The sequence below is a fragment of the Amblyomma americanum genome, chromosome 5 (assembly GCF_052857255.1).
Source record: "Amblyomma americanum isolate KBUSLIRL-KWMA chromosome 5, ASM5285725v1, whole genome shotgun sequence".
Taxonomy (NCBI): domain Eukaryota; kingdom Metazoa; phylum Arthropoda; class Arachnida; order Ixodida; family Ixodidae; genus Amblyomma; species Amblyomma americanum.
The window spans coordinates 158,804,957-158,829,601 of NC_135501.1; the positions used below are offsets into that span (position 1 = coordinate 158,804,957).

Genomic DNA, 24,645 nt, shown 5'->3' on the forward strand with positions numbered 1-24,645 from the left:
GGTACACGGGGTGTTACAGGAAAAACGGGGTAATTTTCAGAAATGGGATTTTTGAAAAGGGAGGTATGGATTTCGCAGTTGCACTCAGACGCACGGTACCTCTTCAACAGTATCAGAATGACCAAATAACCCGAATGCATCGGTATTTCTCGCCGTCACAGCAATGACTGAAATTCACATTAAAACCAAGGTAAAAATTTTCTTCAGGAAATTTTCTTTGAGCAATAATCCTGTCAATCCCACTGTCACTGGTGGCGTTGCACTTTCCATGCCATGCTATCCATCGTAGTGTGGTCCAACAAATTTTGGCTACATCGGGCCAAGATATATATGCGCATTCGGAAAGGATGCAGGCAAAGAAGCTTCTCCAGTGCAGTAACTAGTCGAAATAGCCAAATTTTCTCGAGCCACAGCGCCAAGGGTAATCGCGTTTTCGAAATTCTAAAAACTTGTATATGGCTATTATTAAAGACCGGCTACAAATCTATAATTGCAACCAGATGCCCAACTCTAATAATTGAAAATTAATCATTGGAAATTAGTTAACCAGATTAACAGCTAAGATGATTCACCAGTTTTCTGGTGTCCACCAACCCTGGCAATACTATGCCGGAAAAGCAAAATTTTAACCTAAAAATTCCAATTTTTGAAAACTACTTAAAGTCTTCTCTGAAACACCAGATATATGAATGCATGTCCATGGTGAAGCGCCACGTCTACCTTTCTTCATATCACATGGACATGCACGGATAAGTCTCACCACCTAAAGCTGCCCAATAAGGCCTTGGAGCCGTGGGAGGTGCTGCTGGCCACCGCTACCCTGGAAGACCAGGAGGCGCTCATCGCCCTCTCAGCAGCGTTGGCCAGAACCTGAGGTGTCTTGGACGGCAGGCTGCAGCTGCTTTGCTCCAGCCATCCTAACCATTGCTTGGCTAACGTAACCATTGCTTGGCTCATGCGTGGCGTCCATGGAAAGTGCTTGCAGAAAGTGTGTGCGGAAAGTGTGGACACTTACCCGAGCATAACCGAGTTACTCGGTAGCAACTCGGTTAAGCTCGGCTAAGTTCTGAGGAGCCCGCCAAAGTTGCAGCCAGTGGGAGGAAGCTCGAGATGACGTCGTGGCTAATCCCATTTCACGGAGAAACCTGCCAGTCGTCTGCGATTTCAAGATAGGTGATTAACCGCGATGTTATGAGAAGCGGTCAACGCCATTGGATGGAAGGCCTCGCTGAGGGGCATTCGCCCCTGCGCTTGAGATGCATTAGTCTAAAGAGTCTTTTACAGTTTTCACCATTGGACTGCGGGCGCTGATTCTGGGATTTGACATCGATAAAAAAAATGTAGTCTATCTCGTCGTCCAAAGTGGGTCTAAGTAGAAAAAGTAATGCAGGAAACACGCAGCACATTTTAGGACAGCACACCGTGTGTTACCATGGGCAGAAAAAGTTTTATTTTAAAAATGTCATTATTATAATGCTACCCGCACGTGCGCATCGGCCACATCATATGCCTGATTTATTTTAACAATTTATATCGACGAAGGGACGGCTCAAATAAATTTAGTACAGTCTGCTGAAAATATTAAAACAAATCCTCTTGTAAGACGAGAGAGAGGCCAGCATTGGGATCTTGCATCCTAATTTAAATGGTATATCGCCAACAGTCTCTTTCCCTCTTCAGTACGAGTAGGTGGCGCTGTTGAGCAGGGCGAAAGGCACTCCGTCCTTGCCGGTGCAGATGCACACCTCCTTGCAGCCGGCGTCCAGCTGGATGACGTAGCAGTCACGTGGGCACACCCTGGGAGGGCACTCCTCGCACTGGCAGACGGGGCAGCTGCCGCGGGCCAGGCGCCTGGTGCAGGCCTGGTTCTCCTTGGGCTGGCAGGAGAAGCGGCCCGTGGCCTGGCCGCATGGCGCTGCGGCGCGCACGCGCGTAGAGAGAGGATTAGTGTATAATAGCATCACACAGCGCGAGGGCCACTTGAAAGGAATGAGTAATCCTTATGTGCTTGCCGCACAAGCAGCCGGAGTTGTTAACTTTATCTTTGCCGTCATCATCGGTCAGATTTCACCTAATCCAGCACAATTGCACCTCCCGTTATCCTTACAAAATACCGTTCACGCCTGCATACGCAACTATTTTTCTTCACGATATCTTCCCATCTGAGTCTACGCTCTCCCCGAAACTTCTGGCCGGTAACACTTATCTTGCCTTGCAATCTGCTATGCTACTGAATTAGGCCTCCCCTAATCAATGGTCCGCATCAAGTGCAGGAGTCAAGTCCATCTCCTCTTGACTGCAGCTGATACATATAGGAGTTGTAGTAATAGTTGTAGCAGTAGCAGTATAGTGGGCTATAGCAGCAGTAGTTGCAGGGATACGTATCCTTTAAACAACAAAAAGGAAGTCAACAGATGGGTGCTGGCCATGCAGACTGCCACATATTAGTCGGCCACTTGATGTGCATTCGCCGGAAATAAAAAGGATAGGGTAGGAGCTAGGCAGGAGAAAGAGAAATCAGAGATGTATTAAGAAAGGCTAGCACAGGGGCACTATTTAGAAATATATGCAACAATTAGAGACACATCACATAAGTGTGCAAATATTAAATGAAAGTGATAGGCAAATTGCTCGTGCACAAGTTTTACGTCACAGTTAGGACATAGCAGTAACGACATTTCTGATGTACAGTTAGTGGGCCATACATGCGCAATCGTTAAAGATTATGAACATAAAATTTAGCGCCCTGCGGGCTATATATAGGTGCGAACTTCACAGCAATTTATTTTTCAGCACAACGCAATTCAGCATTACATGCCCAACACGATTGTATCACCAAGTTTTGCAATAGTTTTGCTTTGGTACGGTTAAAATCGCGTTGCTGACCGGTTCCACGCATGTTTACTCGTTCCAGTTCCTATCTAGATTTAGAACCACGTGAACCTAGTCAGAATTGTGTCTGCGCGCAATAGAACCCTAGAAAGTGATCCATTGTCAAGTCGTCTTCAACGACTTCAATAAAGTCGAGTTACAAATGTCTGCTGTCTGCGCCCGTGAGCACTCTAAGAGCCTAGATACAGTGAAAAATGAGTACCCTTTCGACGTAGAAACCAGAAGTTTTTAGCCTCGACAGCTCAGTGCTAATCAGCGGGTGCATGTGCATTGTAATGCGCGCATTGCACACCTGGGCCTGCGCACTACGTTCCGAGCGAGTACAATCCTGAAAAAAAAGTTTTCTCGGAGCCCAATTTGTGCCATGGCACTGACCATGAACTGTATAACAAAAATTACGGTAATAATAATTGGTTGTGAGGATAGGAGATACGCAAGTACTATCTCACACTGTGCGGAACCCCGTCCCGCACCTTGAGGGCTGGGATGAAGGCGGGCATTTTCGGAGTGCTACGACACAGACTGACAAAGCGCAACGGAACTAGGACGAGTAGAAGAAACACGAAACAAAGGACAGGCGCTTCCTGTGTTTCGTGTTTCTTCTACTCGTCCTAGTTCCGTTGCGCTTTGTCAGTCTGTGTCGTAGCAGTATGAACCAACTAGCCCACATCAAGGTCCTCTTAGAACATTTTCGGAGGTTTCTTTTTGATCATAGCACATCATTTTTTTTGCAACTAAGTCCTATAAACTGGTAGCTGTTTAGAGAGAACTCCATCATTGGACCGTTTCTGCTGGCAACGCTGTACCATTGCTATGCCGTTTTCCAACTGGAAGTGGCATGGCAACGGTACAGCGTTGTCTTTCTACTCGGAACGGTGTAGGCACGGATGACCTCGACCTTTGTCCCACATAAGCGTGTACACTAGAAGAGAAGAAAATAAAGAAACACGGCCCGAAATGGCCAGTCCACTCCCCTTGATCACGATTCAGTAGTCACCATCCTACGGCCACACTGTGAGTACCGTCGACATCACGAATGTGACATTATCGGTGTCTCCAGCGTGCTCGTGGACAGCTAATAGACAGGAGAAAGAAAAGGCCAGACATCGAGGACCGCCTTCTTTGCGATGGCGCTGCGCCTTCAAAGCCATTACCCAATTTGTCTGACAAGGGTACGGACTTCTGCGAAGCTGGCGTCAGTCGCGAGCCCGGGACATTATGCAGCAACGTTTTCCGCGTATGACGGATGCGCGGAGGCAAGTCGTGTACGGCAACTCTAATGCGTACTCACTGTCGCAGTTGCACGAGTAGCACTCGCCCGTCGTGTCCGGAACGCAGAATCGTCCTTCCTCGCATGGCCTGACGCGGATGGGGCAACCCTGGGGTAAGGACTCTGAGGAAGATAGCAAAAAAAAAAAAAATTCACGTAAAAAAAAAGAAAAGATGGGGAGAAAAGCAAGCGGCGAGAAGAAGAAACGAAAACCATTGCAGGTATGAACGGTAACACTGGCCTATCTTCCCTCATGTCTTATTCGACCCTTGTCTTAGGGCCCCCACCAATAAACAGAAAAATGAATAAATCTCTTGACCAAAGCGAGGATTTTAAGTGGGCCACAGGGAAAAAAGAATTAACGACTCCCGTATAACATAACCCGTACAGAATATGTTGATGCACGCCCAGCACAGTCGCCATTTTCGAAGTGGATGCACTGAATTTTTTAAACATTGTTATATGACTACTAGAAAGCGCGCACAGATTTCCAGGTACCACAAAGTTTGCCCTGTCCAACCTTTCGTCCTCAGTAATTGTTCTCAGCGTCTGTGTGCTAAGTATAGCCAGCGCCAATGGTCCTAGTGCAGTGGAGGGCTTTAGGTTAGTTCCACCACCTGCACTTCACCAACAGGGAATCGAAATCTGAGTACTCGGGGCATCCTTGAATATCTCTGTCGAATTTCGGCAGCCGCGGATGAGATCCCACTCATGAAATAGTGCTCGGAAACTGAAAGCCGCAGCCGGTGAACTATCATAGCGATTTTCAATATACAGGCTGTTTCAGGGAAGATTTTGTCATTTTAAAAAATAGGCTATTCGGGTAAAAATATGCCTATTGCGGCAGAGTATTACCAGTGTTTGCGGACACTGGATAGGCCGGTGTGTTGTCTTAAGTGTTAAGCTGATTAACTATTTTCTGATAATTAACTTTTTAACTACCACAGTGAGGCAGCTGGTTTAAAATAGAGAATTGAAACCGGTCGTTAGTAACAGCCATATCAGTTTTTAGCAGCCTTTCCAGCAACCTTTCCAGCGCACGCAACAAATAAAAAAAGCCGAATTTAGTCGAGCCACAGAGCCAAGGATAATAGCGTTTTCAAAATTCCAAAAACTGATATGGCTATTACTAACAAACAGCTACAAATCTTTAATTGCAACTAGGCTCCTACATGTCCAGCTTTCTCGGGCAATAATTTTGAAAATGGGAAATTTACATGTAAGATACTGTTATGGAAATATTGAAGGTAATGGCCAATAATAATAATAATAATAATAATAATAATAATAATAATAATAATAATAATAATAATAATAATAATAATATTAATAATAATAATAATAATAATAATAATAATTGGTTTTTGGGGAAGGAAAAGGCGCAGTATCTGTCTCATATATCGTTGGACACCTGAACCGCGCCGTAAGGGAAGGGATAATGGAGAGAGTGAAAGAAGAAAGGAAGAAAGAGGTGCCGTAGTGGAGGGCTCTGGAATAATTTCGACCACCTGGGGATCTTTACCGTGCACTGACATTGCACAGCACACGGGCGCCTTAGCGTTTTTCTTCCATAAAAACGCAGCTGCCGCCCATTATTCTGATATGGGGAACGCTCTTGACGTTAGGAAAACGTGAATAGAAAAAACTACAAGTCTGCCGTCGGGTGATCTGATTGGTTTGGTTTAAGGGGGTTTATCGTCCCAAAACGACTCAAGCTATGAGGCACGCCGTGGTGAAGGGCTCCGGAAATTTCGACCACCTGGGGTTCTTTAACGTGCACTGACGTCGCAAAGTACACGGGCCTTTAGAATTTCGCCTCCATCAAAATTCGACCGCCCCGGGCGGGATCGAACCCGCGTTTTACGAGTCAGCAGCCGGGCGCCATAACCACTAAGCCACCGCGGCGGCGATCTGCGGATATATTGATTGTTATAGTGAAATCTTACATTAAATGAAAATATTGCGGTCAAAAATGGTTACACTTGAAAATGCTTTTGTCCACAATTGCTGGGTATGACTTAATTAGTTATAAGGTTAACTATTAAATATCAGCTAACCAGCTTGCTACTTAAGAGGATTCACTGGTTTTCTGGTGTCCTCCAAAACTGGTAATACTATATATGCTGAAAAAGCCATATTTTTACGTCAAAAAATCATTTTGACAATTGCATAAGCTCTTTCCTGAATAACTTTGTATGCCTAAATGACCACGTCACACATTTTCATGGCGCTAAGGGGCGGTTGGAGGGGAATCGAGAAAACAGGCAGGAAGAAGAGGTTGTACTCACTGTTGGCTACGGGGTCAACTGTAAAAAAGAGAGAGGGAAACAAAGGTTTGCTATGAAAACCTTACAGCAAACATGACAGCTCAGGCAAAGCATGAGCTATTGAATACAATACACTCACAGCAGTCGCAGTGGCTCTTGCATCCTTTCTCGGGTGTCCGGCACTCGTACCCCACGGGACAGCCAAAGGCCACATCTTTGCAGGCCGGTTTGGCGTGGACTTTAGTTTCTGCAGAAGGAAAGCGTATCGGATCGAGCATTCAAAGGATGAGATAGAAACAAAAACACACAATTCCCACGCATTCCAGCCACAGTCAAGCTCAAAGCTCGTCACCAAAAATTGCATCCATTGACCGTCTACGGGCGTTCCGTACAGATATAGACGCGTTGTACTGATGCACAAAAATGAATAAACGAAAAGGACATAAATCAGAAGGGCAACACCTTATTTGACTAGTAACCAACTACATACGAGAAAAAAAAGGCAACAGTCACTGATGCCAAAACCGTGTGTCCTTCGTGTAGCCGAGAAATCTGCCAGAATATACATCGCCTGGCGACTCGCATCCCTCAACTCATTCGCAATTGAGTGGGTTCCACGTGACATGCTGAATTCACAAAGCTCTGCAGATTCTGCAACCCGCTTGGCAACCCTACCACATCAATGCCTCACTTCCTCAGTAGGGATGATCCTACCCTCATTCCCTCAGAAAGGAACACCTCCGGCGCCGCACACGTGCTCTCGTCCCTCCGTGTGCGATAATCCCCCCCCCCCCCCCCCCCCCCGGTATTACCCTTACAGAAGAGGTTGTGCTCCGGAGGATCCGGGTCAAGGTTGCCCTCACTCCTCCCGTAACTCAGACGTGGCCTCAATTTCGCCACTTATATCCCCACCTAGGGTGTCCTGGCTGCAACTCGCAAGATACTGAGGCTGACATTCACCACTTGTGAGGGTTTGCCCGGCACTGAAGCCAACCAGAATTCGCCGCCTGGCAGCAGCGGGTCTCCAGCCGGACATTGCTTGGACGCAGGGACCACATCACCGCTGCCTTCTCGGCTTCATTAAATCTACCCACTTTTTCTCCTTTATTTAACACCCACCCACTCTTTTCTTTCTCTTTCTACCTTCCCAGCTCCCCTTATGCCCTGAGGTGATAAATAACGTTATAAAAAATTGCGCAACTAATCTCGCAACCTAATCAACACTATCATAAAGGAAAAGAATTCACTCAAGCTTCCTTTTGTTACATTGATAGTTGTCTTCTTTCGTGTGTGTCTCCTTATGTTTTGCTTTCCAACAACTTGCCACTTTTATACCTCTGTTGTAAGCAGTCCTATAGACAGTCTGTGAACTTTTGAAATATTGTAAAGGGAGGGGTCGAGGCTAGCACGTGACCCCCAGAGACGTACCACAGCCCTCCATTCTTAAATAAAGTGCGCTCTAGATCATGTGATTCACGATGGTACCTGGATGTACATTGTCACTGCCCTCTGCTAGAGCGAGGGACCTTTCTGTTGTGGCACGAAGCGCCTATACGATGACGCCTTTTGCGTACATTAACCAACGCAGAACAACAGAATTAATAGTCAATCGAGTTAATACTTATATAACTGGCCCTACTGTATAAAAAACAGATGTTTAGTTCACCTTATACGTTTTTCGTGCATTTCCACGCTCCTTTAGACTGTTTAACGACGTCTTCGGCCCGTACGTACCCTTCTGGGACTACATACGGCGTTCTTGAGAAACGAAAAGAGGTGCCACGAAAATCATGCTTTCAGAAGGACGTTCCCGACGAATCAAATGAATGAATTAAGGCAGGTATTATAAACATACGACCCACGAGTCCCTGTCGTGGAGCCGGCTGGCTGTGAAGCTCTCATCATCCTCGGCACCGGCAGGGCTGGGACAGTGACGTTTTTTATGATTTCTTTTTCACCTATATAACATCTTAGTGTCTGCGTTCGCTGTATGTTGACGGCAGCCAATTGCTGAGCGCGTCTTCCTTGTAAAACAGCAGCTCGACGTGCTTTTGTTAGGCGATCAAAGGCATGACCTCCGATACTTCTTTTGCGGTGTACCCTGCTGTGAGTCACCGCTCGATTTTCGTTGCTTCCATGGAGGGTATACTGTAGATCACTAGGAATGTGAGCTTGGTAACTCATATCCAACAATTGTGGACCATAGCGTTATTCAACGGGAAAGAGTTTATGAGCGCAATGCTTTTTAATTATCACAAGATTTCACTGTATCAGTCACTAAATCCGCAGATCTGCCGTCGTCAAGATTCAATTTTTTTGCTATTAACGTTTTTACTATCGTGAAAAGCGTTCCCCATTGTTTTTCTGGGGAAGTCAACTGCTCGATGCTAGCGATGAAAACATTACAAAAGAAAAATTTTGCTATATATCGAAAGAATGGATCATTACCTTCAATCTTTTTGTACCAGTACCTTAGTCTTTTAACATTGGAAATTTTTGCCCAAGATTGTTGGTTGATCCGGCAGTCTACTCCGAACCAGGGTGATAAGCATGAATCGTTGCACATTCGCGCTAAACTATACCCCACGCATACAGGGTATTTCATCTAAGATTTCACACAATTTTTAAAAATAGGCTTTATGAGTTAGAACAGCGATTCTTTCGGCATAGCACCGTTAGCGGCGTAGTGCACCAGAATACAGCTAAGTGCTGACTAGCAGGCTTGTTAACTAATATTGAATAGTTAACTTTAACTGTTACTGTTAGACTCGATCCTTAATTAGTGAGAGGCGTGCATCCCGCTTTAACTAATCTCCATGTCAGTTTCTAGAATCTCGAAAACGTGATTATCCTCCGTGGTGTGGCCCAACAAATTTTGGCTATTGAGATGAGTTACGCGCACTGGAGAGGTTGCTTTGCTGCAAGCGTCTTGAAAGTGCCTTTATTCTTGTGCGATCTGGCTAAAATTTGTTGGTCCACAGCGCCAAACATGACCGCGTTTTCGAAATTCTGAAAACTGTTATAGGCATTACTTAAGATGGTCTATACGCCTCTCATTAATTAAGAAGCTTAACAGTAATCGTACAAAAAGCTAACTATTCAATATTACTTAACCATCCAGTTAGGATCTCAGTATTCTAATGTACACCACTGCTGATAATATGGCGAAGCAAGAGCTCTTCGAATTCATAAAGCCCATTTCTAAAAATTGTGTAAAATCTTACATAAAAAACTGCATAAACAGATAAAGTATCACAGGGTATGTTCAAAAATTGTAGAGGGCGCTTAATCTCCGCCTTGAGGGTATGATGCGATAACGTAGTGTATTATGGATTCCCTACCTAGACCAACTTGCCACTCGTTTTTTATTTATTAATCCTTCCGGGATTTTTCACTCACGGCCAACGCCTTCGACGCCGCGTGAACTTTATGCTGCTGATGCTACCTACGGTGAAACAGACGCGCGGAGCGGCAAACTCCTGCCAGGCAGAAGCGCTGCCAGGCGCCTTGCCGAAACGCGCGAGACTCAAATTGCAGTCGTAGTTCGTCGGCACATCGTTCTCGACAAATCCGGTGCCACGAACGCCAGCATAGCTTCCACGCCGAACGAACGGGCAGCAAGCCGCGAGCTTCGTTGTGAACACGCCTTGGATGTGCGCTGCGTTGTGCTGACCGCTCACCGCGTGATTCCTGCGTCCCCGCAATGCCCCACTGCGCCCGAGCGAGAGGAGCGGGAGGCGCTAAGGTCCCTCTATAATTTATTGAGGGACTTTAGGAGGCGCTGCCGTCGCGCGCTATCAACGGCGGAGCTGGCATTGAGGAACCCTAGCGCTCTCTGTCGGAGCAGTGGCGTACATTGCGAGCAGGAGGAGGAGGAGAAAGTGGTTTTAGTGGGCGCCGCCTGATGGCGCTATGTGCGCGCCAAGCGAAGAGGGAAAGTAGCGGAAACTTACTGACTTCTGTAATGTTCATGCTCATGATTACTAATACACAGCACAGTACATGTCTCTAAAGTGCCCTTCTAAGACCACCGTATTCACTAGACGCGCCTTTGTTCATTCCTAACCATCAAGCTGGCGTGGTGGATTGGTTAGCGTGCTCGTCGGCCCTCCCCACCTTCCTTTTTATGCCGTTTGGAAAAAAGAATAATAATAATTGGCTTTGGGGGAAAGGAATTGGCACAGTATCTGTCTCATATATCGTTGGACACCTGAACCGCGCCGTAATGGAAGGGATAAAGGAGGGAGTGAAAGAAGAAAGGAAGATAGAGGCGCCGTATTGGAGGGCTCCGGAATAATTTCGACCACCTGGGGATCTTTAACGTGCACTGACATCCCACAGCACACGGGCGCCTTTTGCGTTTCGCCGGATCTGCCCCTCGCGCTGGAAGACGTGCGTGCGGCCATCCACGACCATCTCCGAAAGTCCTTACCCATCTGTGTATTTGTATCAACAATGTACCCTGGCCAATCCCCCACCGTGGGTGCGTGCCATTCAACCAGAGGCCATTATCATCATCATCATCTTCGAAAGCAGCACCCCGACCCACGCATCGCAGGAGGTGAGTGCATCGAGAGTATTACCGGATGTCGCGCACTTACACGGTCGCAACGTGCAATGATCCTCCCGCGCGCGCATTGGCTGCGTGTGGCCCTGGGAACCTCGGGAGCGTCACGGAATCGCGACGAGTGATGTGTGTGACGGGTGCGGTGCAGTGGAAATACTAGAACACCTTACTCCTTCACTGTGCCGCGTTAGCCGATGCTCGTCGCGATATGCTCGCGGCCTATAGAGCGCTGGGCATACTACCGGACTCCCTCAAGACGCTATTGTGGCCGCAGGGCAGTGCGCGAACTCCTGAGCCAACCTTGGTGAGCCTCTGTGCATTCCTCGAACACACGGGCTTGACGTCCCGTCTGTTCTCCGTCAGGAAGTTGCACGCAGTGACCGAACGCTCCACGAGTTCTACCTTGAACGATTAATAACTGGACGCCCCACTCCAGCTGTAGTCAACACAGTGCTGTGCGCGTTTTAATTCCTCCAACACGAACTAATCACGCGCACAACCTGGACACTTTCCTTATTGAGTAAATAGTTTGTATATATTACTTCTCCCCCTATCCTCTCTTCCTGTCCCCTCACCTCTTTCATGTACTTCATTTCTCCATTCTGCCTGCTATCGTTTATTGCCGCTGCCCCAGCTCATGTGCTTCAGTATCGATGGCAGATGCCGGGGCTAGCAAAAATCTTTTCCTTTCTTTTTGCTATTATTTTAACAAAAACCACTACCACCACCTCCATCGAAACGCGGCTGCCGCGGTCGGGTCCGAACCCGGGTACTCTGGATCAGTAGCCGAGCGCCCAATCACTGAGCCACCACGGCGGGTAAGGCAAAGAAAGAAAATGTGGCAAGTGGCATAGGATCCGCCGGTGGCTCAGTGGTCAGGGCGCTCGGCTACTGATCCGGAGTTCCCGGGTTCGAACCCGATCGTGGCGGCCGCGTTTCGATGGAGGCGAAACGCAAATCGCCTGTGTGCTCTGCGATATCAGCGCACGTTAAAGATGCCCAGGTTGTCGAAATTATTCCGGAGCCCTCCACTACGGCATCTCTTTCTTCCTTTCTTCTCTCAGTGCCTCCTTTATCCCTTCCTTTACGGCGCGGTTCAGGTGTCCGCCGATATGTGAGACAGATACTGTGCCATTTGCTTTCCGAAAAAAATTAATTTTCAATTGCCATTCGCCACAGCAACAAACATGAAAGTTACAGCGCCAAAGCCGCTGTTTGCTTGCCTTTAACATTATTGTTTACAATAATATACTAAAGGGTTATTGCGGAAACGAAAAGACTACGTGATTTCCTCGTGTCTAAAAGTGTACAGAAAATTCTGCAGGGCTCGTACGCGCAAGGTGTTAGCAAAACGTGCGCAGCGTGGCGTTCTCGCTAATGGAGCCTACAGTGGCTAAATTGACAACTCGAATAGCTTTCACAGATTTATCGGTTCTGTCGATCTGTACCTCTTGTCACTGCTTATGCAGATGACAACACGCTCTATTTAACTGACGAACGCAGCCTGCTCGAAGCTTTAAACGTTTTCCGTGAGTACGCCTCCTTGTCGGGGGCTGCTCTTAATTATTAGAAGAGTCATTACTTTTTTTGTGGGGTTTCCTCAGAGACGTATTACATGTGCAATACTTTGCAGTGGTGAGCGCAGATGCGCATTTTGGGCGTGACCTACGGCTGTGATGGATTATGGATGGTATGTGGTCTTCGGTCGTAGAGGGCATTACAGCTCGTGTGCGGAGGGCGCAGACATTTGACCTGCCTCTGATTGAGAGGCGCTACCTGGTTCACTCGGTCGTACTGGGTGCCTTCTGGCACTTTTTCTCATTGTTAAACCGCCCCTGGGCGTCATAAGGCGGGTGCAGACTACAGTTTTTTTTCTCTCTTTTTGGTCAAGCGGAACCGAGCTTGTGGCTCGTGCTGTTCTTGGACAACCACGGGAGAGAGGCTGCTTGCCTTTCCAACTTTGTCCATCACGTCCTCGCTGTTAGCTTTGAAGTGCATTTTGCGTATCCTACTTGGGGACGCGTCTCCGGCTCGAACCCTGGCGCGGTACTTTTTGCGTCCTTCTTTGCGCTTTTTGAATGAATCCCTCGGCCCCTTTTGATCATGGACCTCAATCAGAGCAGCCTACCGCTTTCTATGCTACGTCAGTGGCCTTTTTCAGTCATATAAGCGCAGTTGCACCTTATGTCAACATCGTTGCAGACCGTGTGCTGGACATAATGGGCTCGCTGTTGCCTTTTGTGCCGGCGGCTCGCCACTGACCGATGCGCCGCATTCAATGGGCGCGCATAGCGTCGACACCTCTCCCAGACCATCTACGCGACTTTGTTTGGAAACTTGGTTGGGCAGTGCTGCCTACTTGTGGTCGGCTAGAGCGGGGGGGGGGGGGGGGGGGGCGTACGTTCCAGTACCTGTCCGAATTTCTCGCTTCCGGAATCTAATCACCACGCTACAGTCACCTGCGTGGTAGCGCGTGTCTTTTGGCGCGCGGTTCATGCGGGATTCTGTGGGCAAGGCATTTCGAGCTTTGTCTCCCGCGACCGCTTCCCAGCGGCCGTTTTGTTCGCCTCTTAGTTGTTGAAGGTCGTTTTAGTTCATGGCGCAGTCGATGCACCGCGGTCGCTTGTGGCTTTCGACGCCGCGCAGTGTGGCCAATACTTGGCCGTCTTCGAAGGGACCTGATCAGTTTCCTGTCAGAGGAACTCTTTTTCTTGGGAGAGGAAGAGTTCCTCCGGCAGTGGTCATGTCCATTCATTTCTGTTAACAACGATCGTCTTGTTCTGGTCTTAAGATCAAACTGGCGCTAAGGCCTTATTTTTCCTTGTCAGATTAATGCTGTTTCACTCTTCTGTGAATAGGTATGCTATCACGTCTTAAATCGCTCAGAAAGCAATTCCGGTTAGTTCCTTAAAGATGCTTATGATGCCTCTTTAATTGGCTCCCCTTACATGCTTAGCGTCTTGTCTACTTCTGAATGTCAATGTATCCGGTAACCTTGACATGTGTACATATGTAAATAATTTTTTTTTCCAATCATCATCTCTTAATTGTTTTTTTTTGTTGTTGCGAAAGCAACACTACGCCAGCCAGCGAGCCATTTCGGCTCGTCGCGCACTTCAGCCGTATGCCGTGGCCAACGCTATGGCCGACGAACGACCATGAGCCGCCGTTGCCTAGCAACACCGCAGCCGCACTCCAACAGATGGCGCCGCAGTCGGCGCCGCTGCCATCGGCGCTCGCTCCACCAGATGTGCTCCGCCGAGGTAGAGGGAGAGGACGTGTCGCCTCGCGGAGATATATACAGGGTGATTATAATAATAATTGTTTTCTGGGGAAAGGAAATGGCGCAGTATCTGTCTCATATATTGTTGGACACCTGAACCGCGCCGTAAGGGAAGGGATAAGGGAGGGAGTGAAAGAAGAAAGGTGCCGTAGTGGAGGGCTCCGGAATAATTTCGACCACCTGGTGATCTTTAACGTGCACTGACATCGCAAAGCACACGGGCGCCTTAGCGTTTTTCCTCCATAAAGACGCAGCCGCCGCGGTCGGGTTCGAGCCCGGGAACTCCGGATCAGTAGTCGAGCGCCCTAACCACTGAGCCACCGCGGCGGGTCATTTAGCCAAGGGTTAAAAATAAGATATTTGAGGCAGGCCAAGGACCCGCCGCGGTGGCTCTGTGGTTAGGGCGCTCGACTACTGATCCGGAGTTCCCGGGTTCAAACCCGACCGCGGCGGCTGCGTTTTTATGGAGGAAAAACGCTAAGGCGCCCGTGTGCTGTGCGATGTCAGTGCTCGTTAAAGATCCCCAGGTGGTAGAAATTATTTCTGGAGCCCTCTACTACGGCACCTCTTTCTTCCTTTCTTCTTTCACTCCCTCCTTTACCCTTCCCTTACGGCGCGGTTCAGGTGTCCAACGATATGAGACAGATACTGCGCCATTTCCTTTCCCCCAAAAACCAATTATTATTATTAATGAACGAAATCAGTTGCTGGCATGGCGCGACGGCCCCGTTGCTCCGGCAGGCCGATATGTCGACGGTGGTTGCGACGCCTGCGCGAGCCATTCTGCAAGCGTGACGGTGCAACCACCGTCGACATATCGGCCTGCCGGAGCAACGGGGCCGTCGCGCCATGCCAGCAACTGATTTCGTTCATTGAAGCCAGGATTGAGAGCAGCACAATCGTGGCGCGCGGATGCGCTAGTCACGTGATTTTTTTGTATTTCGCGGGCTTTCTTTGGAGCTCAGAAAAAAGATACACGTGAGGCTTTCGTTATTGCAAATAAATGAAATGGGGGTTTCTGAAGGTGCTCTACAACTTTGCTATTCACATTTACCATCTAAAGTCGATATTTATGCATTTAGAAAAATTATCTTAATTGCGAATTAAATGCAAAACAAAAAATTGCCTATGATGCGCAAACCGATTGGTAGGTGTATGTCAGTGGTTTCCCTGGCCTACCCAAATATCGTATTTTTTATCCCTTGGCTAAAGTTAGCCTGGGCAGCCTGTATATATGCGCTTCGCCGAAAGAAACGCAACGACAGAACGAAGTAAGGAAGAGAACGCGCTGAAGAGACGCCAGAAGATCGCGCCGCACGACTCGAGAAGCGTCGTAGCAAAGATGCGGCTAGAAGAACTCGTGACACGTCCCGAAGTGACTCTACAACTGCGGAAGAGCCCGGTTTGAGTTCTCGAGAGCGTCGGAATGAGACGCTGCGTAGACGACGTGCCGAGGAAACGAAGCTTTCGCAATTCAACTAGGGTTAACCAGAGCTAAACAACAGCCAATTTTTTGTTGTGCGTAAGATTGCTAAAACATTGCATGTAGAACTGCACAAGGGGCATGCTGCAAAAGGCCATCTATAGCTTGATTGCACTGCGTCGCCAAATGGGGCCCCGCTGCGCAGTACTCTACGCATGTTGGCGTAGAATGGTGCAGGCAATAAGGGTCGGACGCTCGCGGGCGAAAATCTTGATCCACATGTCCAGGCAATGCATAGTCGTCATGCGCAGCACACAAAAATTGGGTGTGGCTTAGCTCAGCTATGCCAGGATATACGTAGCGAGAGCCACGTTTCCCTGGCTGAGCTTGTTGTGGCCACAGTATGTTTAGCATTGAGAGACATTGGGTATACACATCTTTTATTCATTTTGCTTGACAGAGACGAGGACTGCCCAATAATTTGAGAAGTAGCATGCAGCAGTCTCAATTTTGTCTATAGGGTATTTCGAGCCAAGTGCCAGGCGACAACCTCAGGAGCGAAAGGGTTAATCTTCTCTTGTCTAAACCGCCTATTAGCAGCGGCTGTGCTCTCCTCTGCATCCATGTCAAACGGTGTGGTACAGGCGCCCATTATATTGCCAGGTGGCGCTGAGGCAAAAATACGTTGACGCTGGTGGCGCGTGGATTGAAGGACGTTGAAATTCGCCTTCTCTCCCACCGAAGGACGTGCTGCCGAGCCGCCTCTGTTGCCGGGTCCCTGTCGTCATGTCACCAACACCGTGACAAATCTGGTGGAAGTGGGATCGATCTCATGTCCCGTATCCCAACGGTTAGCCGAAGCTCCAGTCTTATAACCGTCAAGACGCCCGTTCACCGTGCTCGCCGCCGGATTCGAAGCTTACCACCAGCGCCGGAACCATCGGGTATGTCCTCGGAGCAACTTGGTGCCGCCTCAATGCCTGGCGCGACCACCCCAATGCCTGGGGCGGCCAACCCCTACTTCACGCTCCAGAACCCCCGCATCCCGAAGTATTTTCACGGCGACATCTTTGAGGACGTAGTAGACTGGTTGCAGCACTACGAGCGAGTTGCCGCGTTCAACCATTGGGATCACGCCGCCCAGCTCCGGAACGTCTACTTCAGTCTAGACGACGGCGCTCGGACCTGGTTTGAAAACCGTGAAGACCAGTTGTCCTCTTAGAGTGACTTCCAGCGTCGTCTCCTAGAAACATACGGCAGCTTGGATCGTCGCGAAGAGGCAGAGCGCGCTCTGGAATCTGGCGTTCAGCATCCAAATGAAAACGTTGCAGCGTATGTAGAGGACATTGCGCGCCTTTTTGCTGGCCCTGTCCGCAGCCCTCTGAAGGCTGCAGCCGAGATTCTCGCTGAGTCTTCCACAATTGAGAACGTTCTTCAGCAAAGTGCGTCCGCGTACGATCGACCCGCGTCCGCCGCATCAGTTTCCGGCGAGCTACCATTGCACGGCACCGACGCCTCTCCGCTACGCGATCTCATACGTTCGATTGTGCGCGATGAACTCCGCCAGCTATACAGGGCCCCTCCCACAGCTCCGAACTCCATAGCGACCTTTGCCCGCGAGGAAGTGCAGCAAACGCTCCGGCCGTCCTATCCTGCCGATGAGGGTCATCCATCGCCTCCTCCTGTCTCGCCTGACCGTCGTCTCACATACGCCGAAGTCCTGCGGTGCCCTGCTCCGGCTTCAGTGTCCTTCGTTCCGGCTCCTTCTGAAGTGCCGGGGCCGCCCGCACCCGTGCTGCAGCACGTGGAAGCTCCCCGACCGTCCGCGAGCAAAGCCGACGTGTGGCGCACATCCGACCGACGTCCCCTATGGTTTCACTGCGGCGAACCAGGTCACCTCTTTCGGCACTGCCTCTGCCGCCGTCTGGGCCTCGTAGGGTTCCCCGCGGATTCTCTTCGACCCCGCTATGGCGAGCGACCCCAGGCCGTCGCGGATTTCCTTGAAGACCACCGTTGGCTTCAGTCTCGTCGCCAGCAGGCTCGATCCCCATCGCCGAGCGGTAGTCCTTCACCATCTACCGCGAGTTTTTTTTTCCCGGGCGGCGCAAGGCCGGTCGCCCAGCCCACGGCGGGAAAACTGCAGCCAGTGACCTTAGGGGTTGGGCCCGCTGGACATCGTTGTGCGTGCGACCCCCATCGACGCGGACTCGACATGCCGACGCCTTGACGGTTCCGAAGTCCGCGGTCACCGTTCACTGCGACACAACGACCGCTCCCTCGACATAACCACGCTTCGCCGGTTCCGAGGTCCGCAGCACCCACTCGCTTCGACACATCGACGCTGACACCGGACGGCTCCTCGACGATTACGACGCCCGCGCTCTCCGATCCCTCCAACGCACTGACGCCATTAGAAAGCAGACTCCGCGCCGAATTCCCGGTGGCAAAGCCTGCAGATAACGACGCCTGTGCCCGACACCCCCCCCCCCCCCCGGAGCCTCCAACTCGCGAGCGGCTTTCCTTAGACATACCTGCGATACTGGATGGTCGCCACGTTCGAGTGTTATTAGATACTGGTGCTGGTTGTTCGATTCTAAGCAGCCAACTCGCCACCATTCTCAAAAAAGTTCTCACGCCATGGGCTGGCACACATGTTCGCACTGCGGGCGGTCATCTGATTGCACCTCTCCGCATGTGCACCGCCTGAGTTCAAATCCGGGGGCCCACATTTGTCGTCTGCTGTCTTGTTCTGAATAACTGTTCGCGCGACCTCATCTTAGGTGTTGATTTTCTGCGTGAATATTGGACGATTATTGACCTACGCGATAACAAGGTCCCGTTTTCAACTGATAATGCTGTCGCCCTCGGCAATGCACCGCGACCCAGCCAGACGCTTCGAGTTTCTACAGACACTGCCACCCTGCCGCCTCGAACCAGCGCCTTCATTACACTTGAGTGCGAATCATTTGAGGACGGTGACGCCATCGCCGAAACCAACCTTTCATTACTGCTGACGCAAGGCGTGTGCGTGGCCCGCAGTCTGCTTCATCTTAACAGTGGCCAGTCACAGGTACTTGCTACCAATTTTACGCATGAGCATCGGCATTTTTTTCGCGGCACTTCCGTAGCCTTTGTCGAACGCACCTTCAATGTTTCCGAGTGCTTCTCCTCAGAACCAGTGCAGCCTCCCTTTGCCCCCGAGAGCCTCGATGTCACCTCCGCGCTGTCAAGCAGCCAACGGGAACAGCTGTGTGCACTGTTGCTCGACTTCAGAGAGTGTTTCGCCTCCTCGTCGAAAGTGCGTCAAACTACCATAGCCAAGCACCACATCGTGACGTACGATGACGTACACCCAATCCGTCAACACCCCTATCGCGTATCGTCTACAGAGCGCGACGTCATTAAGCTCCAGTTAAGAAGATGCTCGAGGATGATGTTATCCAGCCTTCCAACAGCCCGTGGTCCTCGCTTGTCGTCCTTGTTAAAAAGAAAGGCGCCACTTTCCGTTTTTGCATCGATTACCGGAAGCTGAACGCAGTCACGAAGAAGGGCGGTCACCCATTGCCACGTATTGACGACTTTCTCGACCGCCTTCGGCGCACTCGGTATTTTTTCGTCCATCGACCTGAAAAGTGGCTACTGGCAAATTGAGGCCGATAAACGGGATCGTGAGAAGACGGCCTTTGGCACTCCCGACGGCCTTTATGAATTTAAAGTTCTATACATTTCGGTCTTTGTTCTGCGCCTGCCACTTTTCAGCGGATGATGGACACTGTCCTTGCCGGTCTTAAATGGCAGTGCTGCCTAGTCTAATACCCCTGTCACACGGGCATTTCAAAGGCCCTCGAACCGATAACCTATCGACTCAAAGGCGATCGAGCGCTGCTACACGCGCAGTTTCAATGGCCATCGAGTCAATAGTCTTTCGAGTCAACGGAGCAGCGCGGAACTCCATCGCGATTTCGAGCGCTGCCCAAGGTAGCTAGCGTTGTTTCGAGCGGCGCCAAGCGCACTTTCGTGCACGATACATTCACGGTACAAAAGCATGAACAAACATTATTCGGCTAAACTTTAATGCAAGCAGTCTGTAAAATAGTTATAAAATTGTATCAGACTGGTTTTGAGAGCATTAAGCTGATTAATTTTGCATTGCGGTCATTGCGTGGCTGCGTACTTTGCGTTGACAACATGACCCGCCCGCTTCACAGCGATAACAGCTTCGTCGCTAATCCCTCAAAGCAATATCGTGCTCTAAGTTGTTGTATTCGCCTTCGATTTGCCCATTCTTATCCTCGCATAAAGTTTCAAGAGACAAGTAGCTCTTGTTTTTCAGATATCAAGGCGATTTCCCAGGTCTTAAGCGTGACGAAGCAGCGCTACGACGCCGTTGGACTGGCTTGGTTTTGGCTCGTCTTGTATTAAAGTGGCTAAAGCAGTGTCTGCATCTGTCTGCATCTGTCCGTCGCGTACGTGCATTTAAAGGTGTTTTAAACGACATGCGCGTATGCGTGCATTTCAGCATTCTGTAGACATTTATCAAATATTTTTGTTATTTTTGAAGAACCCAAAGTAGCGATTGTGGCGCCACAAAAGCTTGGTGTAAGACACGAGAACCATTTCAATGGCCATTGAGATTTGCCGTGTAGCAGCGACACAATTCCTTCGAGTTCGATGGCGATTGAGAATTTCGAAGGCCCTCGACTCGATGGCCATTGAAACTGGCCGTGTGACAGGGGCATAACTCGACGACATGGTGGTTTTCGCCGACTCGTTTAGTCAACAGCTTGGACGCCTGCGGACGGTCCTCAAAGCCTTTCGTTCAGCTAACCTGACATTAAAGCCCCAAAAATGTCACTTCGGTTACCAAGAGCTGAAATTTCTCGGCCATGTCGTCAGTGCCGCCGGCGTGAAGCCTGACCTCGACAAACTTGCAGCGGTTACGACCCCTCATCGATTATCTGCAAGGTCAGCCAGCCACCGTTCCTAAATATTTTTCTCGACACCTGTCGTCGTTTTCCCTGCAACGAGGCGTGCTCTATAAGAAGAACCCTGGTTCCAGTTCGCGAGCGTACCTCCTCGTCGTGTCGACAACACTTCAAGAGGAAATACTTTCTGCATGCCACGACCAGCCAACCTCTGGCTATCTGGGATATTCTTGCACGCTTTCCAGAATACGTTAGCTGTTCTACTGCACAAACGTGCCACTGTTAAACGCTATGTGCAGAGCTGTCGGAAATGTCAGCGCCGTAAGGCCCCGGCCGGCAAGCCTCCGGGGCTCCTCCAACCTATTGCACCACCATGTGCCCCATTCGATCAGGTTGACATGGACCTTCTCGGCCCTTTCCCTTTTTCCTCGGGTGGCAACCGGTACATCATCATTGCCACAGACTACCTCACTCGATACGCCGAGGCCAAAGCCTTACGTCGTGGCACAGCGTCTGAGGTTGCGGATTTCTTCATGAGCCAGATCATACTTCGGCACAGTGCCCCGACCTGCGTCGTTACTGCCAGGGGTCCGCCATTATTTCCCAGATGTAGGACGAAATTTTTCAGCTAAGCGGTACGACCCACCGTAAAACTACTGCTTACCACCCGCAAGGAAATGGGCTGTCAGGGCGGCTTAATAGGACCATGGCGGACATGCTGGCGATGCACGTCGATGTGCAACACAGTACTTGGGACATGATCATACACGACCCATTTCACACCGTTCCGCCTCCTCTACGGCAGCGAGGTTCAGACGATGCTCGACGCAATGCTCCATTGCGCAACTGATGACCAACTTTCCGTTGGCGCTGAGGATTTTGCCCACGAAGACGAGCAGGCGCGTCAGCGACGTTCATTACGAGGTACTACGGGACGCGGCACTTTCGCAGCAGAGAAGCCGTCGGCTACCCCGTCCAGAGATCGTCCATGTTTTACGCATGAAGCCGTATTTCGCACGCTGATCCCCCAGATTCTTCGAGACTTTCTTGTGTGCTTATGTGTGCTCGTGTTCCGCGCTCTTCTGCGCGCGTTTTTTTTTTAAGAGGGGAGGAATGCCAGGTGGCGCTGAGGCAAAAAGACGTTGACGCTGGCGGCGCGCGGATTGAAGGACGTTGAAGTTCGCCGTCTCTCCCACCGAAGGACGTGCTGCCGAGCCCTCTCTGTTACCGGGTCCCTGTCTTGTCACAAACAGCGTGACAATATATCCGCCTTTTATACGCAATGCTGCGCATGCGACGCGTGGTTCGGGTGATAGAGGGGCAAGCGGCGAGGGGGTGACGGAGCGCGCGGTCTCTCTGGTTACTATGGCATCGGCGCAAGCGCACAACTGCTCATCCGCGTGACGTCACGCGCGGCTCCGACGGTGGAGCGGGCGCACGGCCGCGGCGACATCGAAGCGCACGCGCCGCACCTGCGGCTCCTGTCCGGCTGTCACGGTAGCGGCGCATGCGCACAACTGGCCACTCCAGGCCACCGCGAAATGCTCGACTGGTAGCCCCGTGTAGCTCTCGCTACAGAAGTCCAAAACCGCGGAGGAAGAAGTCATAGCCATTGGCAACACAGACGCTGACGTAATCATCAGCGACTCCAAATCGGCCAGGCGTAACTTCGCGAGGGGCCGAGTTTCATCCACCGTTCTCAAAATTCAATTAGGATTCCACCCTGACACCCATACTAGGGAGATAGGTCTAATATATCGGTCCCTGCGTAGTCCGACAATCCTGGGAAACGAAGCGGCCTGCAAACACGCTCGAGGTTTCGTCGCCCGAACAGTGGGTATCTCGGATGTAGCGAACGAGGATGTGAGGTCCTTTCATGACGTCACTTAGTACTACTGCCACACGAGGCTACGCATGCCATCACCGCACACGTCCCTCACCAAAAACCAATACACAGTCTGGCGCAGACTCTAGCACTACTTGCCTCCCTGCCCGCAGGTATAAGCGTACATCTTCATTGGTTATCATGAGAGTACATCTCCTTAAGGCCTTTACTTCGAAGTACTGGTAACCAAAATCATTTATTATTCACTTATCATCAAAAAATGCAAGACTTTTCTGCTGTATTTTGGCTCGGACTATACCAGCCAACGCAGACCGAGCCTTTAGACTCGTTTCCTCGTACAAACGCCCTTTGAGCAGACAAAGACTTTCAACTTCTCTGGACTCTTTAGCGCATCTGTACTGGAATGTATCTGCATGCAGCTGCCACTTCGATTAAAGTAAATGTGGCATAGCTAAAGGTCGCACTTTTTGATCATTGTCTATATATTAAATGACATTAGCAGAAACCGCGAGATGAGAAACAGATTAGCGTATCTTGTTTTTTGTAAGCAACGAAGCGGTCGCGCCTTAACAGAGCCGACCTGCTACGACGAGCCATCATGTGCTCTGGAGCCTCATGAAGGCGTTTGTTACGGAAGCCATCAGAAGGCTCGGTAAGCAACATAGCACAGCGCGAAGCATCATCCTGATCTGAATAAAAGAGAAATTAGATGTAGCCACAGTCCAAAGCTCAGCTCGTTTTCCTTCAGAATCAGCATGCATTTTGAATTTTTAGCTTGAGTGGCTGCCTGAGCGGTTAATACATACAAGAAGGTGATACTCAGACCGCTCTGTTTCGCGGCATTTAGTAACTTAACTGTCTGTATGTGCTTTCAAAAGCATGCTTACACGTTCTTCCTTAATAATACGGCTCTATCTTTTCTGCCATCGTTTTCTACGTGTGGGAATTCTGTCTTCTTGAGGCTTATCACCCAACTCTGCCGAATCCTTCATGATGGCTGTTTCACTTCAACAGGGAACCACAAAAAACGACAAAAGTAACTGACTCGCAACGGCACTCCAGCCATAAAGCAAAAACCAAGAAGATAGTTTTAGGCATATTGACGTATTCTTTATTTCTAACTACGGTGTTGGCATTGCATTAAAGAAGTCTTCTTGATTTATGTTGAGGCTAATTGCCGTGGAGGGTACTACGGCTGCAGACATAAGCACAATAACTGCATACACTCAGTGCTGATATGTGAGAATGCTAGAGTGTAGGGCAGCAATATGACACCTTGCAAGTTTTTCTACATAGCCTTGCCCTGCTTAGTGCTTCTGTTCCTGCTACGGTACTGCAACCAAGGTGAAAAATCTACAATTTGTTGTTCTTAGTAGCCAAAAGAAAAATCTAGACTTTGTTGTTCTTAGAAGCCATTTTGCCCTGTTTTGCGCGAGCCTGTATCTGTATATTTTGGCAGAGCTATCCCACACCTACAATTATCTTGCATGAAAATTGCTGCAGTTTTCATAAATAAGTATTTTTTTTTCCACATATCTCCCAAGAACGATTTTTTATGTGTTCCTTTAGCGGATGTGGTAGGTTCCGCAACCAACACAATTACAGTGCTATCTAAAGCAGTCAGTGCTTATATTTCGTTAGCCTAAAAAGAAGAAGAAAAACGCGCTTAGAGGAGGACTTATTATACAATTATGAAATTTTTCATGACCAAATAGCGGCTCTCGTAGCTTATACCTGTCAATGGATGCTGCTGCTACTATGCAGTCATAGCAATGAGAAGAAAAAAAAAATGTCTGCAGTCGAGTCCGTGTACCGTAGTTACTTTCACTGTTGATTATAATCACGGTGAATTTTGCAACACAGCACAGAAGTGCAAAAAAATTAAAACGCCGAGGTTTTTCTTCCTAAACTCACCTTCCTTGGCCGCAGCGACGGAAACGAAAATCAACGCGCACAAGGCGATGAACAGGACCCTGGCCGAAACGTCCATCGCTCACCGACGCGTAGAATTATTCCTGCGGAGACTGGAAGTCGAAGAATAAGCGAGGCGAGTTCGTTTCTGGATGCGCGATGACTGCCAGTACTGCCCTTACCCTTTCCGGGCGCCTCTTTCAATACCCTGCTTGCCCTTTCGTGCGCGCGCGTCCGCCCCAAGTGCGCTTCCTAGAAGCG

General features: G+C 49.6%; 1 protein-coding gene across 1 annotated transcript; it reads right to left on the reverse strand.

Moving 5' to 3' along the window:
- Positions 1 to 1,427: 1,427 nt before the first annotated feature.
- LOC144132849 (uncharacterized) lies at positions 1,428 to 24,645 on the reverse strand. Its single transcript, XM_077665551.1, has 5 exons — positions 24,388 to 24,645; positions 6,569 to 6,676; positions 6,451 to 6,468; positions 4,184 to 4,285; positions 1,428 to 1,915 (listed from the first exon to the last, which is right to left on the reverse strand). Exons 1-5 carry the CDS (start codon positions 24,461 to 24,463, stop codon positions 1,677 to 1,679), a joined length of 543 nt encoding a protein of 180 aa, XP_077521677.1. The 5' UTR covers positions 24,464 to 24,645; the 3' UTR covers positions 1,428 to 1,676.